The sequence below is a fragment of the Limulus polyphemus genome, unplaced genomic scaffold (assembly GCF_000517525.1).
Source record: "Limulus polyphemus unplaced genomic scaffold, Limulus_polyphemus-2.1.2 Scaffold671, whole genome shotgun sequence".
Lineage (NCBI taxonomy): Eukaryota > Metazoa > Arthropoda > Merostomata > Xiphosura > Limulidae > Limulus > Limulus polyphemus.
Genome location: NW_013666281.1, coordinates 373,241 through 391,287, shown reverse-complemented (window position 1 = coordinate 391,287; position 18,047 = coordinate 373,241). Strand labels below are relative to the sequence as shown.

The 18,047-nt window shown below is 31.9% G+C and overlaps 1 protein-coding gene across 2 annotated transcripts in view; it reads right to left on the bottom strand.

Moving 5' to 3' along the window:
* The window catches only part of LOC106459870 (serine/threonine-protein kinase PRP4 homolog), a 96,013-nt gene that overhangs the window by 61,589 nt on the left and 16,377 nt on the right, over window positions 1-18,047 (bottom strand). For both annotated transcript variants that reach the window (XM_022386430.1, XM_013919543.2), the window contains exons 2-6: window positions 12,407-13,108; window positions 10,802-11,335; window positions 10,064-10,192; window positions 6,985-7,072; window positions 6,246-6,356 (exon numbers count right to left, since the gene is read on the bottom strand). In XM_022386430.1, coding sequence (XP_022242138.1) covers window positions 6,246-6,356; window positions 6,985-7,072; window positions 10,064-10,192; window positions 10,802-11,335; window positions 12,407-13,108 — 1,564 coding nt within the window. The remainder of the gene's footprint in view (window positions 1-6,245; window positions 6,357-6,984; window positions 7,073-10,063; window positions 10,193-10,801; window positions 11,336-12,406; window positions 13,109-18,047) is intronic.

Below are 18,047 nucleotides of genomic sequence, written 5' to 3'. Positions count from 1 at the left end.
CACTTTGTACATGGATTATTTAAAACAAATACTTCATATATTCACAGACAAATTTAGTAAAAATACTTCATTAAAAAAACTGATTTTTTATGAACAAAATAATTGTAATGTGTAATAAAAGTCTGACAAATTTTGTAAAGATACAGACACTGTATCAAAAGTTATAGTATCAAAACTATATAAAAGTAAAAATGTTTTTATTGATAACAGAATCCTGGGCTGAATTTTTTCAGTGTTTATATGTATTGCCAAATTGTCAGAGTATTTTAAGTTAGCATTTCAAACAGAGAAATCAATAACGTGGGAAGACATTGTAAAGAGCAGTGTAAGAACAGGAGCAGAAATAAACAACCTCATATTCAGGGTTTTCTTGAAAGTTTCATTAAGGCCATCTAGCTTGAGTACATGTTCATCAATTGTTTGAGAACTTTATCAGAGTTGCTTGGGAACTTTTGACTGCTGATTATACTGTATCCATTTGATTTTATTTTCATATCTTACTGGTCAAATTCACCAGCCAAATATTTGGAAATAACACTGCAAATTGAAATATTGGCTACAATTGCCATGCCAGACAGTCTCCAGTACCAACAGAGTTGTTCCGGACAAACACAATTTTTAAGTCAGACATTGTCCATATCTGGCTGCTTATTTTCAGGATTGGATTTATAAGTAATATGGTGCAAATATTAGTTAAACATAACATATAAAGTTTTACTGAAAAGAATGTTTTATAAATATTTATGAGGTTTTGGAGATTATGCAAATGAAATTTGAGATTTTTCAGATGAAGAAAAGTATTTTTAATCTTGACAGGAAAATCACTTTGTACTCGGGTCAGTCAACACTTTGACTCCATATAATCATGGAGAAAGTTTTAGTAAAAATACTTCAAAGATTCTGATTTTTTGTCTACAAATGACTCTTGGTGATTATTGAAAGTTTGCAAAAGTTCTTGAAGATACACAAAACATATTAGAAGTTATAGTATGGAAACTATAAAGGTCAATTTGGAGTCACAAACTCAGCCAATTCAACCAAGCCTGTAGTGAGAAAGAGCTAAATAAATGATCTAAATATATTCATTTAATTTTTAATCAATTATATCACATCCCTAAAATTCTAGGGTGATGAAAAACTTTTGTAGGTTGTAGTCAATAAAAACTTAACTTTTGATGAGCCTTATGTACTAACCAACTATATATTATGGTCATGGAAGTTAGTTAAAGAGCTATATGTATTCATGGGCCTTTCAGAGATAGAACTCACTGAGATCCTAGTATCATGCTTAACCCTCACACTACGGGTCTTCCTATGGTCAGGGGTGTCAAAGACCATGTCATAATGTTTGTAGACTTACATTTAAAATTTAATTGAACTACTATTTTATGAATGCATATCAATAAGTTTTATATCAAATTGTAGATTATAATTAAAATTTTAGTATTATACATTAACTAATTTCTTAATTGAAAAGTAAATATATAAAAAGAATTCCTAAATATCAATTTGTGTGTTTCATTTGCTATGTCAAATGCAGCTTTGGTTCAAATTAGAAGTTTGAGATATACAAATACAAAGTCTATAGTTTCTTACGAATTAAAAACTCAAATTACTGATATTGACAAGCTAGAATATAAAATAAAAACCTACTATTTTTTCTATTTGCCGAGATATCACCATATTTAGCAAATCAACAAAGTGGTTCTGCCCACTTCTTCCATTTTTAGAAATACTTCCTTACATACACCCGCTTCATTCTCTCGTAGCTTTATAACTAATCAAAAGCTCAAAATTTACCCCACGTGGTTTTCTCAGGCTCTTGGATTTGGAAAGTTCACAAGATTACTTCTTTTGTGTGTTACCTCAGAAGGAAGGGGAAAGTGAAAATGTTGTTTGAAATATCATATATTTTTTAGACCCAAATACAGTTTAATTACTAAGCCTGATAAATTATAGTGGAATTCTGTGGTATTGAAGAGCTAATTTATGATTTTTTGTTATTTCAAAATGCACGTATATATATATATATAAAACCTAAAAAAATTATTTTTTTCACATCCTCCATGTGCAAAAGTTAACAAGGCTTAACAACTTATGGCAAGTAAGTAAAAACTCTGCCAGTAGCAGAGATCAGTTTCCTATATTTCTTTATTTACTGTTCTATAGTTTAAGAAAAATAACAGAAATTTAAGAACTTATCTTGTAAGTAGTAATAATATTTATACACATATGTAATGTATTATAACTGAAATATGATTGTACTTTACAAAATCGTGGTCCACTAGAACAAAGCCAAGGACACTTTGTAAAAGCCAGTTATATAACAATTGGATATGGTAACATGAGTGCATGTGTGTCACATAATTGGAACTTCTGCAATGTTAGTCAGACACAACTGAAATTGTGAGATTTCAGCTATTAGGCTAAACATTTGTGTTTTCTTGTTATAATCTGTAGTTATTACAGAACAACAAAAGCATAATTTATATTTCCTGAATTTTTATGATGATTACGAGGTTGGTCAAATCGACCAATGCCATGCAGAGATATAGTAGTGAAAATAACAGAGAAAATACAAAGGCTTTTCTAAAATAAAGGTTGATAATTATCTAGAGGTTCCAGAGATTTCTCATGTGAAATTTGACAATTTCTGATGTATAAAAGTATTTATAATCTTCAGATCAAAATTACTTTGCCTGTTGGATAGCCAACATTCAAAAAGAAAAAAGGCACACACAAATCATTATTTAAAAAATTTTAAACCTAATAAAAAAATCTGATATTTTGTGTACGAAATCCTTATAATCTTTACTGATAATCTGCTAAATTTTGCATACTGTATTACAAGTTATAGTATGAAAACTATAACAAGCAAAATGGTTATGAGGTTGGTCCAAGAAGCCTGTAGTGAGAGAGTTAATCTAAGTCCTAAGACAACTGTACATGAATATTGAGTAGTATCAATGTCACTATATTGACAAAGCAGAAAAAAGTGTACACCCTACCCTGACAAAACAACTTGCACATGCTTAAATACTAAGTATTTATTTTACATGACCTTAATATGTTACAACAAAAGTAAACTTTCATTGTTTAAATATTCAACTTCTACACAGGATTGAGTATATTAAAACAATTTTAGACCTCACCACAGTATTACAGTCCATGTTCACCAAATTCAGTCATGCTCTACCTAACAATCAAGCATCTTAACAATATCCCTGAAGCATAATTTCAACTGAAAAAGGATTTGTTTTAAGGCTGTCATGTCAAAAGCACATCCTCCTTACTTATCTGTCCTTGGTAAGCCCATATCCTGTAGGCCTCAAGTCCAGATGGAGATCATTCTTGATTATATTGTGTACTGTTGCCTGGGCAAGTGGATAGCTTCTGCCATCAACTTTTGTATTTGTGGATTCTCACCGATTACACAATGCCACATTTTACTTACCATAGCTTGAGTGTGAGTTTCTGCAGGTCTCTTTGAACATAGTCCTGGTTCCCCAGATTAATCCATATTCTTTTGTTTCTTTGATATTTTAAATCCACAATCTGAACAGATCTTTATGATCTGAATGTGTGAATATTTTGCATTGAAAATGGCTGTTACATACCCTTCACAAAATTGATCCATTTTCAGAGCCATCACACTACTTAGAAAATGCCAAACAATGTCAAAATGTAATTCTAATAGATGTCATTTCACCATGACATTCTATTGTCTATGGTTGTCAAGTGACTTGCTAATTTGCATATTTAAAAATTATTACAGCATATTAAACCCTATTATGTTATGATGAATAAAACTGAATTTTTTCTGTTATATTTGAGAAAGATATTAAAAGCACAAAAAAAACCCAACATTTACCAGAAAACTCGTCTAAATTTACCATCACCTTTAATAGATAACCAGCTAATGTCAGTATAACTTGTTTAGATTTACCAGTCTGCCTCTGATGGAGTACATATTAATCTGTTCCAATTAAATAATAAAAATATTTTTCTTCCCACTTCTAAATTGGAATTCCTATTTTACAAACTTATGTATAATGTAGCAGTTTTTAGAACTGGGGAAGTTTAATTATAAATAGTTTGACATATTAGGTTATACAACAAGCAATTCTTAGAATAAGATTCTGTATCATGCATTTGGTTGGGGGCATTAATAAAATTTTGTTATAATTCGACCCAGGTGTACTTTACTGCACATGACACAGTTTTAGTGTCTTACATTCAAAGTTTTTATACTACTATTTGTTTATGTTATATCAATTAGAATAGCATAAAATCTTAGCTAATAATCCATATTTTAATAGTATATAAGTCTTAAGTTCTTAATTCTACAAGGAAATATATAAAAAAATCCAGAATTTCCACTATTGCGACACACGTGACACATTTTATCTTAGCATGTCATCATCTCTATTTTATCCATCATCCCTTGAAAATGTACAAAATTAAATGTAAAATTCTCTCTATAAAATCATTACTACTCAAACAGACCATTAGTTTTATAGCCTTCAATTTTGTTTGGTTATAGAGCTATTGAACAGAAAATCAGACCAAGACCCCTCCTGCCACACACCAAATTGTCACATTCTCTCTTCTACAATTCGTTGTTAGTTCTCTCTTACGTTTCATTATATACTACCTATAACCAGTAGAAGGTCAAGGTTTTCATCTATCAAATGGAGTATTGTATAATGTTGTGTTCTGAACAGATAACTCAATTTCACTCGAACTAGCAACATCGTTCCCATGGGAAACTTAACGACTAGTTTGGATGAATTTGTAACAGCTTTTGTCACATAGTTAGAAAGCCAGGAAAATTTTTAGAAGTAAGTGAATTTGTCTACTTTTTGCATGTTATTAGTCTAAATTCTTTGGTATATTACTTAATTAAATAAAAATTGTTAAGTACTCTACCATAACCACTAAAAATAATCAGGCTTAACTCTCCTCGACTATCGAGGGGCAAGTAAAAAAAAGATTGGGTAAGAACTTTATTTCTCATATTTATTCTTTATTTATTATTATAAAAGTAACTAAAATTAAAAGTACATCTCTTTTTAAGTTATTTAAGAGTAGATTAGGTAAAATAAGTAATAATAATAACATAATTAAAATGGTTCACGAGGCATGCACTTGAGCAGCTCATGGGTAATGTAATTCGATAGCATAACATGAGCTGCACATTCCCCGAGTGATTTACAACTTATAATGGCAGGGATAGCAGTTAGACACAGTTCAAAGAGCAATAAAAAGAGACAATAAAACAATAAAATTTAATTATAAATAGATGTATAATGTTATGAACTAAGAACTACTTAGGATAAACGAATGTAGTTTCAGGTTACAATTTGAAGTCTTTCTAGAAAGAAGGTTAATTTAGGTTTTTTTTATTTTTGTTTTGGTGGTTACGAGGTTGATCAAATGGACCGATCTCATTTTGGGATAGGGTAGAGAAAATAACATAATAACTATAAGGATTTAGTAAAAAAAAAAATGGTTGAAATGCATTTAGCAGGTTTTTGAGATTACACAAAGGAGATTTGAGATTTTTTAGATGACAAAAAGTATTTTTAATTTTAACATGAAAATTACCTTGCACATGGATTATTCAAAACAAATACTCAATATATTCATGGACAAAACTTTATTTTATTAGAAATACTTCACTAAGACATATGACTTTTTGCATGTGAAAGACTTGTAATATTAACTGAAAGACTGACAAATTTCGTGAAGATATACCCAATATATATATAGAGCTATAAGTATTAAATTTATATCAACTTTAAAAAAGTACAAAATACCATGTGACTCAGTCAAAATGACCGACCCTGTGTTGGAAGAGTTAAGCAAAATCATATGAGATGTAATTATCTCTAACAGTAAGGTACCATACTGATTAATCAATACATTTAACTCACTGTAAGTTCTTTGTTTTAGTACGTTGCACACACTTAATTAGAAAGATATATTAAATGAGTTATATTAATTAATGAATTAAGTTTTAGTTCTGATCTATGTAGGTAGACTGCATTGACCAGAATTTAATGATAATGTTACTCACATTAAAACTTGTTTTTCTAAGAAAGATTGTCTACACACAGTTTTTGAATAGCAATTAAAAATAAAGCAACTAACAAATAACACTGATTATAAGCAAGCATTTATATAACATATTACTTTATATAATGTAATGTACAAAGCACATACAGTAAATTTGTTTATCTCACCTGTTCAGCTATACCAGTAGAATCTGGACTATCAACTCCACTAGCTTCAGACTGGACGGACTGTAAAGGTGATGAAACCTCACTGCTAACAGCTTGATTTACACCAAGACGCTAAACAAAATTTAACAAATTTCATTTAATTATGATTTAACCACTCAAAAGATATATAACTAAGTTCTTCCTTTTATTTTCTAAAATCCAAGTTTATAAAAACACCAAATGAGCTAGTAGAAGGAGCATCTCAGTTTTCATTGGTCAATAATATCCCCAAAACTTTACACATACCCATGCAACAAATTTACACAACATATCAAGTGCCAATAGCAAATGTATTTCTTAATGACTCGATACCAAAAACATAAGTAACAGAAATTAATAAAGCTGTCTCAAACTTTAATATTTCTTGAAAACTGAAATATTACTTGTAATACTCCTATTGGAACATCCATCTATACTTAACATTTTATGTAATGATTAGTACAGTTTTTAAGATAAACTATTATAACAAGAATAAGGGAACTTTTGGGTATTTGTGGAATTAGAAATAAATCTTCAGAAGAGATACATATATCCTTTAAGAAACACATCAATTACAAGTGAAATCTTGGCTCTACTTCATAATAGCCAATCTTAACAACAAAGAGTTGGTAAAGTTTAAGATATATTTCATTATTGTTCTTCTTATTGATGGTAAACTGTATTATTAACATAGCTAAACATGAGCAAAGGAATAACTTGCTTTTAAAAGTTCTTGTCTTTGTTGACGACGACGCTGAATAACAGCTTCCTCATCTTCTTCCTCCTCTTCAATATCTATATCATCAATTCTGTGCACAAAATAATGAATCTTAACTGTAGAAGAACATTTTACTACTCTATCTAACAAAGTTAGTAGTCAACACTCAAAACTAGCAAATAGAGTTTGGTTGTTATAAACCTTTCTTTAGAACAAAAACTGAAATTAACAATAAATTTGACAAGCACTCTAACTTTTTAATTACTAGGCTAAAAAGAAATGACTAAGTTATTTTTTTATTTTTAATATTATGTTTCCTACACACAAATCATGGTCAGCTACCAACAATACTTAAAAACAATCACATTAAAAACAACAACAACAACAAAAAACAGTATAAACAATGTCTTAGGAATCCCAAATCCAACATTGACCTATACAGTTGAAAAGAGCAACCTATCTTTCCATGAAATTTCACACTTATTCTACACATATTTCTGCACTACACTGTTAAGTTGTGGCAACAAAGCTTTTTGCTTAATGGAGATATAAGCAATAAAGTGAAGGCCACATGCCATTCCCCTCACGAAGCATCCCACTTACAAAAATTGTTGTAAATTCTCTCTGACATTTGCTACTGCATTATAAATAGTAACCAATAAAAACATAGATTTCAATTTACTGACATTTGTGGAGCCTCAAGTTCTTGGTATAAGCAGATTTGAACATTTTGGCATTGCTTTTTTTTTATTTGCCACTGTTGGAGCTCTGCTTTACCAGATATGGAAATTATTTAAACCATTTCTAGCTTAGCTAGAAAGCCAAATAAATTAGTTCAAGGACACACTATTTTATACAAATGACAATAATTCATATTCTAAATTGCATATTTGATTTTTTTAAATTAATAATGCTTTCTAAGACCACATTATCATTACTAAATGTTAGGGCTAATCTTTGATGTTGAGTTCTATCATATGAGTGCAAAAGCTTGAAAAAGACAAAATTTCAGATGTAAGTACTAAGTTTCTTGATTGTTTGTTGTTATAAAAGTAAATAAAACATAAAAATTGAAACCTTACTAGGTTAGATAAGGAAACTCAGAGGAAATTAAATATATACTCATAATGAATGATAATGTGTCCAGTGCAAGTTGGTAACTGGATTTGTTGTTTACACAAAGCTGTCCAGTATAATAAGTATAGCTGTTGTTGTTGTCTAAGAGAAAGTAAGTGCCACTGTAAAGCCAGTTAACATTCTCTCAGTTATAGTTATTAATTGACTGCCAAGGTTTCTTCCTTTGCCCATCTAAGCATTGGTCTGATTTTTTCTTGCTTGCTCCAGTCTTTTACACCCCACTTAATTGTCCTTGTGATATTTGTCTCATGACACTCCCTACCTACATCAATGCACCCTCAATCCTGATATTGTATATAAGCACCTCATTCAGATAATGTTGTCACTTTTTTGAGACTGACTCCATCCCAGTCTCTAACACAATCTCTTAGTGGGGAGGAAGGGCAGGAGAGTGTCATCAGAGGTAAGTATTATTGGAAATACATTTTTCAATTTAGGAAAATGTTAACTTTCCATACATACATACCTCCATTCCCATTTATAGCTAGAATCCCACATTTACAAGGTTGAGAAGTGTCCACACAGAACATGGGTGTGTCAATAGAAGATTGGCACCCTATCGAGAGAGCTGCACTACATGCAGAAAAGGTGTGCTCTTCATCCTGAACTTAATTCCTGTATTGTGGGTGGAATTGTATATGAATGATCATCACTATAGGCCAGCCCTAAAAAGATAGCCGAGATTCCACTTCTTGGGGTTGGAATTAAGGGGTCTTGGTCCCTATATTACACGTTGGTGGCTAGGGCAATTGGACCGCAACGTTATACCTATACATACTTATGAGTGGATCTCAACCTGTAGCCATAGAGTGATGCATTCCAAGCCACTGGAATCACAATGGGAAGTAAACACCACCAAAGTGGAGAAACCTTCTCCTCCACCTGAAAAAGCCTGAAAGGCAATGCCCCAGGCTCATAACGACAGGATCGTGTATGCCTTACTCAACCTAAGGAAACAGAACTCATCTGGTCTGGAATTATGAGCATTCATTCCCACTCCTCAATCTTATGAGCAAGGTACATTCTACTTGCTCCCGGAATTATGGGGAGGACATGAAAGAACTGTGCTTAGGGGGGTAGGCAAAAACTCTCAGATCAAGAGACTGCCAGATCAGGCAAATAATGTTAAGATAAAGGTATTGGGGAGATCCATTTTTTCACAATGAACTCCACTGGGCAATATGACTGGGCCACTAAGGATATAAAAACATGACAAATATGATTAGATGTGACTTGAAGAATCCTTGCCTTCAAAGACAGCTCAGAAGAAAAGTCATTATCTAGCATCTTTAATGGCATTAGAGGAGGCAACAAAACCTTCAAGGCCCTCACTGAACATGATCATGATTGAAATCTTATTGAACAAAGAAGTGAGAAATAATGAATAGATGAAAAGGACTTTAACCCCTTTCCTGTCTGACAGTATCTTGGGTAAGATGAACTGGTCTGAGGATGTAGAGAGAATGAGAAAGTGGTCTGTGGACAAACAGCGCAAATCACCATGACCGGGGATGTCTGTAGGTCAGCAATTACGAAAAATAAACCTTGAAGTAAATTTTCTTTTTCCTTTAAAGACTGTGTTGATTACCACTGATTGGAACAACATTTTGTGAGGTAACTTTGTTTGTTTAGAGCAAAGCAATGTAGGAGCATCCACCGTACCCACCAGAGGCAATTGAACCTCAGCACTATGACTCCACAAACTCACTACTGTCCCACAGGGGAACTGAAAAACCAACAGACTAAAAGAAGGTGGAAGAAAAAGCAAATCGAAATTCTCTCTAGAATGTCAAGGATTCCCCTAATTTGCTGCCTCAGAGCCCCCAGGAGATCCACCACAGATCCGAGTATATGTCTCCATCTCACTAGCAATAAAATCACCCCTAATATGTATGCATATATATATATAAATATATATTCTTTTTTTAATACAGGGAACACATACTCTTCTTCAGATGAGGACTCTTCAACTTCATTACGAGTTCCCCTCTTGTCTTCTTTCTCCTTTTCTGTTTCACCCCGTTGACGTTTCTTTTCCCTGTTACGAGAGCTATCTGTACGTCGATCTTCTCCGCTGGATAGAAAAATTAATATAAAATTCCTGAAACATTACTTTACGTTATAGTATGACTAAGATATTGTAAAAATTATAGAATTAAACTAGTTTCAAAAATTTCAATTCTGCTTTCTTACAAGTTGATTATGCAAAATGAAAGGCAATACTGATGAGTTTCACAAACTTGTATAACAAAAAAATTTCCTTGGAATGTCAAACTCCTAACAAATTTAAACTACACAAAACTTCAAATAAACTTAAAGTGACAAAAGGTAATTAATGAAAAAAATTAGAACTATGTCATAATGACTATCATAAAAATGATAAAAGAGCTAAGGAAAACAAACTACATTGTGAAAAGTTAATTTCATAAAATCTACATAAATAAATGTCAATATGTGTGTGTATATGTTCCTTATACATTTCCACATTTCTTGTTCAATCAACACCAAACTTGACACAGTGATACAGGATGACATGATGAATGTCATGAAGGGGGGTTGAACTCCCATCTAATTTCAGAAAAACACTGAATGTTACAAAGTTTTAACTTAATAGTATTTTATCAGGGAATGCTTCTGGTAGAACCTAGATATTTTAAAATCTACTGTGCCAATCAAAACTTACCTATTTTTAGGTCTTTCTCTTCTATTGCTCCTATACTCCTGAGCTGATAATCTGCCAGTGTTGCGCAAAGGACTTCTATTTCTTGAATTATATGGGCTTCGGCTTCTTTGAAAATTTCGCTGTTTTGGACTGTGGTGTCTTTCTGGTGTTTTAGCTCTCAATTTTGTGGGTGTTCTACTGTGTCTTGATGGCTCATAGGCTGGACTTCTGCTACGTCGTCTCGACTGATACACTGGGCTTTTGCTACGTCTTCCTTTCTGGTATACTGGAGTTCTGCTACGTCTTTTTAGTGGGTATACTGGACTTCTACTACGCCGTGCTTGTTGGTATGATGGACTCTTGCTACGTTTTCTTTGCTGAAATGCAGGACTTCTGCTATTTCGTGTTTGCTGAAATGCAGGACTTCTGCTACGCCTTGGAGGTTGGCGAAGGGGTGACTTGTGCCTTCTAGGTGACCGAGATCGTCTTCTGTCAGAATTGGAGAATCTTGGAGATCTATTTCTTGATGAGAGTGCTGCTTCTCTTTTAACAATCCTACAGTTCCCAAAATAAGACTTATAGCACACTCTTACTGAATAAAAATAAGTCAGGCTCAAAAACACACTAATTAAAAAGTACACTGATGCATGAGAATGACTAGCTCATGTTATCTACACATTACGTGATAAAATTTTGTCAGAAATATTTAAACTTAACAGAATTGTTCAAATATGACTGCTGTTAAAAAATTTTACCAATCTTTTTAAAAATATCAAAAAAAGACAAAGAATAAGTTCTTAATTGACAACACATTATACAAATTCAGCAGAAACAGGCATTGTTATGGAAAACATGTATATATCTTACATATGAACATAAATAACAGTCACAAGTAAATGGCTGCTGATAAAGTCTATGCCTTGTCCCTATTAAATTTTAATGTTTATAGTAGTTAGCTCATAGTCAGATATAAGCATATTTATACTATAACATTTTAAGGTGGTCGGTGGAGACACATCTAGCCAAAAAATACCTACACCAATTCAATGAAGAAAAAAGTTCTTTGTGCTACAGCAAGTACAAATGCTCACTTTTACTTTATATCATTTGCTTAATCTACTTAGGTTAATATTTCAATTTCCAAATGTGTCTAAATTTTTTGTCTAGAAGGCAGTTCTTTGATGTTTACATTCTAACCTCTAGTGAAAAATACAATTTGTCAGCATTTAAAAAACATAATCAGACACCATTTTTTTTAAATGCCAAATAAAATCTTAACACTTAACGAGGTATACAGTTTCATTCCCAGAACAAAATGTTTTAAATACTACTATTTATAACCTAAACATTTTGAAATGTAGCAAAAACAACTTGAAGCAATATTCTTTTGAGTAATAATTTTTTCACATAGGAATTGATCATATGTTTAACTAAGCATAAATTATAATGAAACTTTCTTCAAGTAACACTTCACTATTCACAGTTTTTCACGTGAATAGTTCAACATTGACTACTTCAACAGACTCTACAGAAGTCTGATAAAAGACCTTCAGTGAGGTGATAAAACTTAAAATATGCAATGTTATTCAAAAGAGGAACAGTGATATAATGTGTATATGTACTTACACTGGTGATCTACTTCTATGTCTAGGTGACCTGTCACGGTGGCTATGGTCAGAAACATGTCTTTCACGCTTGTCTTGATAGCTCTTAGATGACTCTGAATGTCTTTTCTCAATCCTACCTAATGAAGAATCTTTAAACCTCTTTTCTTCTGTACTAACCATGTGATTTAAACTATGTTTATCTCTAGATTCGGGTGATTTTTCCTTCAGACGATGCTGACGAGAATCTTTCTCTCTCTGACGAATATGTTGTTCTGGCACGTGCATATTTTTTTGTTGATTTTTATTTCCTTCAACTTTTACCTGTTTAACCTCTTCTTCATCAGAACTTCCATAAAAATCAGGAACAAGTGATTTTTTTGCATATACTTCTTCATCAGCAACTTTAGCAAGTTTGGCTTCCAATAATCTTTTTTGTCTTTCTAGTTCTTCTAAGTCCATATGATTAACACGCAAATTTTCCTCAACTGCTGGACTAGAACTTTGCCTTCGTACAACCACATCATTCTCGTGACATTCTGGATGATGACGTTTGTGTTTATGTTTATGACCACTTTTCTTTTCCTTACGTGAAGAAGTATGCTTGTGTTTATGTTTGTGTTTATGCTTCTTCTTGTGTTTCTTAACACTAACTACTTCTGGCCCACTGTCTAGCGCAGAGCTGTTTTCTTGAATCTCCTGGACAGAACCACTATCACTGTCACTGAAATTGAACAAAAGAAATATAGTTACCAAAATGCCCACAAAAGATAACTGGAATTGCAAATAGTTGAATGTTGTACTATGTTCAACATTTAACTACATGTAACTCTTGATCAGTAATAATAATTGACTCTAGAATTACAACAAATAACCTTACTTGGCTCTGTATTTTTGTACCTTTTAAGGCCAGATCTATAGTATTATTATTTATACATAAAACAATAACACAAGTGTCATTTGTAAGTCACAGGATTCAAAAAGGATGGATTTTAACCCTATGCATATAAATAGGTCAAAGTGTGCATGTCACATCCTTTTCAGAGGTACATTCAAAATTTAATTGAACACTTTTATTATCAATGTATGTCAATAAACTTGACATCAAGATGTAGTTTATAATAGAATTTTTTATATTATCTATGTCTTAATTTTAAAAGGAAGTATTTAAAAAAATTCTTAATCTTCATTTGAAAGTGTCACTATGTATCTACATTCTGAATGCTTCCCTTCATATTTTACACCTTGAATAACACAGCTTCTACAGTGTTCAACCAATTAGAAACACAATCTCTATGTAATTACCAGCAAGAATATAAAATTTGAACCTTTTATTTTCTGTATTCAAAGAAGAAAATGTTTTAACAACAATTATATTTCATATTTTTAAACTTTACATTTTACTGCACATCGATGATTTCACGACACTTAGTATTGTGTTTGAGAAAGTAAGAGATATAAAGTTTGTCCAAAAAACAAGCTTTTGATATTCATTAAGGAAGTTCTTGAAGTTATGAAAATCACCTTTCACTCAAACTTACTCAGTAAAGGCTTCATAAATTTACAGACAAATCTTTAAGAAAAATACTGTATTAAAAAACTGATTTTCTTGTGTACAACAAACTTGTCATGTTTACTAAAAGCTTGCTAAATTTTGTGAAGATACACACAGAACAGTTACAAAGTCATACAATCTGACTGAGCCTGTATACAGAGTTACAATCATTTTATTTGATATATAATCCAAGCAGAGATAGGTAATATAATCCATTACCTATGAACAGCAATTAAATCAGTTAATGTTCCATAAACTAATCAATGAATCAAAATTATAATTATTGGATTCATGTCACAAAAATAATCAACAAATCAAAATTTTGGCTTTTGATTATTTCAAATATCCAATGCATGTTGCCATTACATCTGTTTGTTGTCAGTTAAAAGTTACATAATGCCCCTCCCTCCCCCAGTGGCTCAGTGGTGTGAAGGCTTATAACTTAAAAACTGGGTTTTGATACCAATGGTGGAAACAGCACAGATAGCCCACTGTGTAGCTTTGTGCTTAACTATAAACAAACATGTGGGGGGACCTTCATGTTTTGAGTGTCTCGGGTTTGAGTTCTATTGCCACAAAATTTCCTAGTCATGACTTTTTTTATTGCAAAGCTACTAAGACTATCTACCACTGTCAATAATTTTGAGCTGCTAACTAGAAGGAAGGAAACTGGCTGGTTACACCCACCACCAATTCTCTGGCTACTCAAGCATTAAATAAAGTGTACATTTACTGTTTTTGAAACAGTGTTATGTTTCTAATTTACAATTGTATATCTGTATTATTTAACAATATTTAAGCAGGCACAGATCAGGAGGAAGGGCTTAAGGAGTCCAGAAATTAATAACTGTATTCTTTAATGCTGTATAAACAGGCGTGGATCTAGTTGAGGGGTCCATGGGTCCCAAAAGAACTTTGAAGAGAAACAACACTGAAATATCAAACATGCAAGTCTATAAGACAAAAAGATACAAAAATAAAACCTACTCTGAAGAACATGAGAATAAAAGTTTGACTCAAACCTAATCTCCAATGTGATGAGACTAGTAGTAAAGAATAAGGAACTCACAAACTAAATAATATTAACAGTGAAAATAAGTAAACATTTAAACAAAAACAAAGGAATAATCAAACTCCAAATGTAAATTTAAACTAATGTAACCTAGATGGCAAAAGAAGTTTAAAATCAATTTACCCAAGAATGAGTAGAGAAGATATGAAATACCTAAATTATCCACAGAAGCTCACATAAACTCACTGAACATGGGTATACCTACAAGGAGTGAGAAATACACTCTGAAAAATGTACCACAGATATCCTGGGAAAAAGAACAAAACATAATGCAGCAAATTACATGAAGGCACAGTAATAGGTGGAAAGGGCCATAGAAAGCAAATTTCTACACAGAAGTTATAACCCTCTTCATAAAAAACATAATACGAAAGGAAAAATTGTCATCCGAACATAAGACATGAACTCCCTGCAAACTAGAGCCTGTGCTTACCCATAGATATTGTTGACTCCGAGATCTGGGGACGAGTGTTAGAACCATTGTCTAATTATGGCAGAAATTATATTATCCGCCATATTAAATCTCAAATTCATAAGAACGAAGCAGAATTCAGAAAACAGAAATATATCTAACACAAATGAGTAGAAACAATAGAAATCGTAACTTGAAGTTGAAAGTGATATAAATTTGTGATCAAGCACAATCAAAATTTTGTAGTCACATAGAAAACCAGTTAAAAACACACATCTCTACACTAGAATGCCAATCGAGAAAGTGAGGATTATGCTGGAAAGGTAGAGGGAGCTACCTGCACAAAATTAAAGGTTATAAAAGACTGGTATGCTATTGGATATTTTAGCAATGCTTAGAGGGCAAATGAAGGTGGAGATAGTTTTGGGTTGTAGGAGGTAGTACTGCTTTGGAATAATCACAATTGACCAAATCAGGTAAGTTTACTGTTTTGAGAGTATAACAGGTGATTGCAAAATACTGTGATGACTCAAATTTTTATTAAAATTTTCATGTTTATCCTATTCAAACAATGTATATAAATACATTTAACTTCCTACTTAATTATTTGTAATTACTATTGTTATGTTTTAAATAAAAACATTATTTCAAACAATGTATATAAATAAATTTAACTTTCTACCTAATTATTTGTAATTATTATTGTTATATTTTAAATAAAAACATTATTACCCTTAAAGCATATTTGATCAATGATGATCAAATGTTGGTATTCAGTCGATATCAACAATTCATCTGCCAAGTGGGAAACGGCCATAAAACTCATGTGAAAATTTTTTATTTTTTTTTGATAAAATAATTTTTTTTCTCACAATTGTGCAAATGGCTACCTTCAAAAGAGGTCAGTCATATGAAATCAAGGATAACTCAGTAAGTACTTTGAAAAAAACAAAAAAACAATGCAAAAGAAAATATACAAAGATTAAAATCCCATTAGAATAATGCAGTAGTTAAAAAAGTTAAGACAGAAAGCACATAACTGTTTTGGCTTTTTTCTTTTTTTGTTTGCATGGGTTGTAGAGAGATTGTTGTACTAATTAATTAATCAAATGTAATTGATTAGTAAGCCTGTCCATTAATCAATTAGCAAATACCACTAATCACCCAGCTCTATATCCCAGTACCTGAAATATTAGTCCTTGTTGTAAGCAACCTTCTATTAACAAATCTTACAGACTGTTATCATATCCTCTATACTTTGTACTGCTTTTAAGTTTAATTCTTGAATTTTTCAGAGCATTACTAAATTCCTGTTGTGGTAAAATCATAAGACAACATATTTTATTTACATATGTATGAAAACATAAAAAAACAAACATTTCAGTGTTCACACCTGGAGACACAGATAAAGTAACCCTTTACAGACTGGGTGGGTATCACTGATGACCCTTGATTTTTTCCTTCTTATAGTGGAAATACAATATTTATTCTCTGGGAGATTGTTTAGGCAGAGTATTCATGATAAAACTTTGTAGAATGGATGGTAACTGCCTGTTGTACAGACATAAGTGTAGAGGATGATGTTTTGAAAGTCTTCCGCCTTTCACCTAAAGATTAGAGGTGAGTAATCTGTGGCTACCATTCATGTAATTAAAATTAAGTTGACATTACTAAATATAAATTGCTTATTACTTAATTTTAAATTTAACTTTTTTAAGATTTTAAACACTGCTGCTAAATATTAAAGTTATTTCAAATTTGGAGGACAGGAATTGTTCTAATCCTGGCTTATACTTTTTTATGCCATAGCTACACAATGTTCTTAGAAAACAACATGAGCAAGAATCTGACATCTGTCAGAATGTACAAATGAGAGTACGAGTAGACGTCACACAATCAGCTGCACAGCCTCAAGGGTAATGTCGACCACCAGTCACTATGGCTGGGAATTAACCACTTCCAGACAGGTCATGGGTGAAAAGCCATGTCATCACGTTTATTGACTCACATTCAAAATTTTATTGAACTACTATTTCATGAATTTAGGTCAATTAATTTGGTATCAAACTGTAGATATAATTCAAATTTTAGTATTATACATTACTCAATTTCTTAATTTAAAAGTAAATATTAAAAAACACAATTAAACATCGATTTTTGTGTGTCATGTGGTATGGTGAATGCAGCCCTGGTTCAAATTAGATGTTTTGATATCAAAATACAAAGTCTATAGTTTTGTAAGAATTATGAACTCAAATTACCAATACTGATAAGCTAGAATATAAAATAAGAACCTCTTATCTTTTATATTTGTTAGGATATTGCTCATGTAATAAGTCAAACACAGTGGCACCTTGGTCATCTCTTTCCATTTTCGGAAATGCTCCATTATATACACTTACTTCTATATATGACATGAATAACCAATCAGAAGCTCAGAATGTCCCCTAGTGGTTTTCTCATGTCTTTCTTTTGAACCAAGATTTCAAGGTGGTAGGTTGTGTCTTTAGTGTGCTCAAAATTTCATATTCTGTTAGACTGAAATACAGCTTAGTTACTATGCTTGATAAATTAGTGGAATTCTATGGTAAAGATATAGTAATTTAGGATTTTCTGGTTATTCT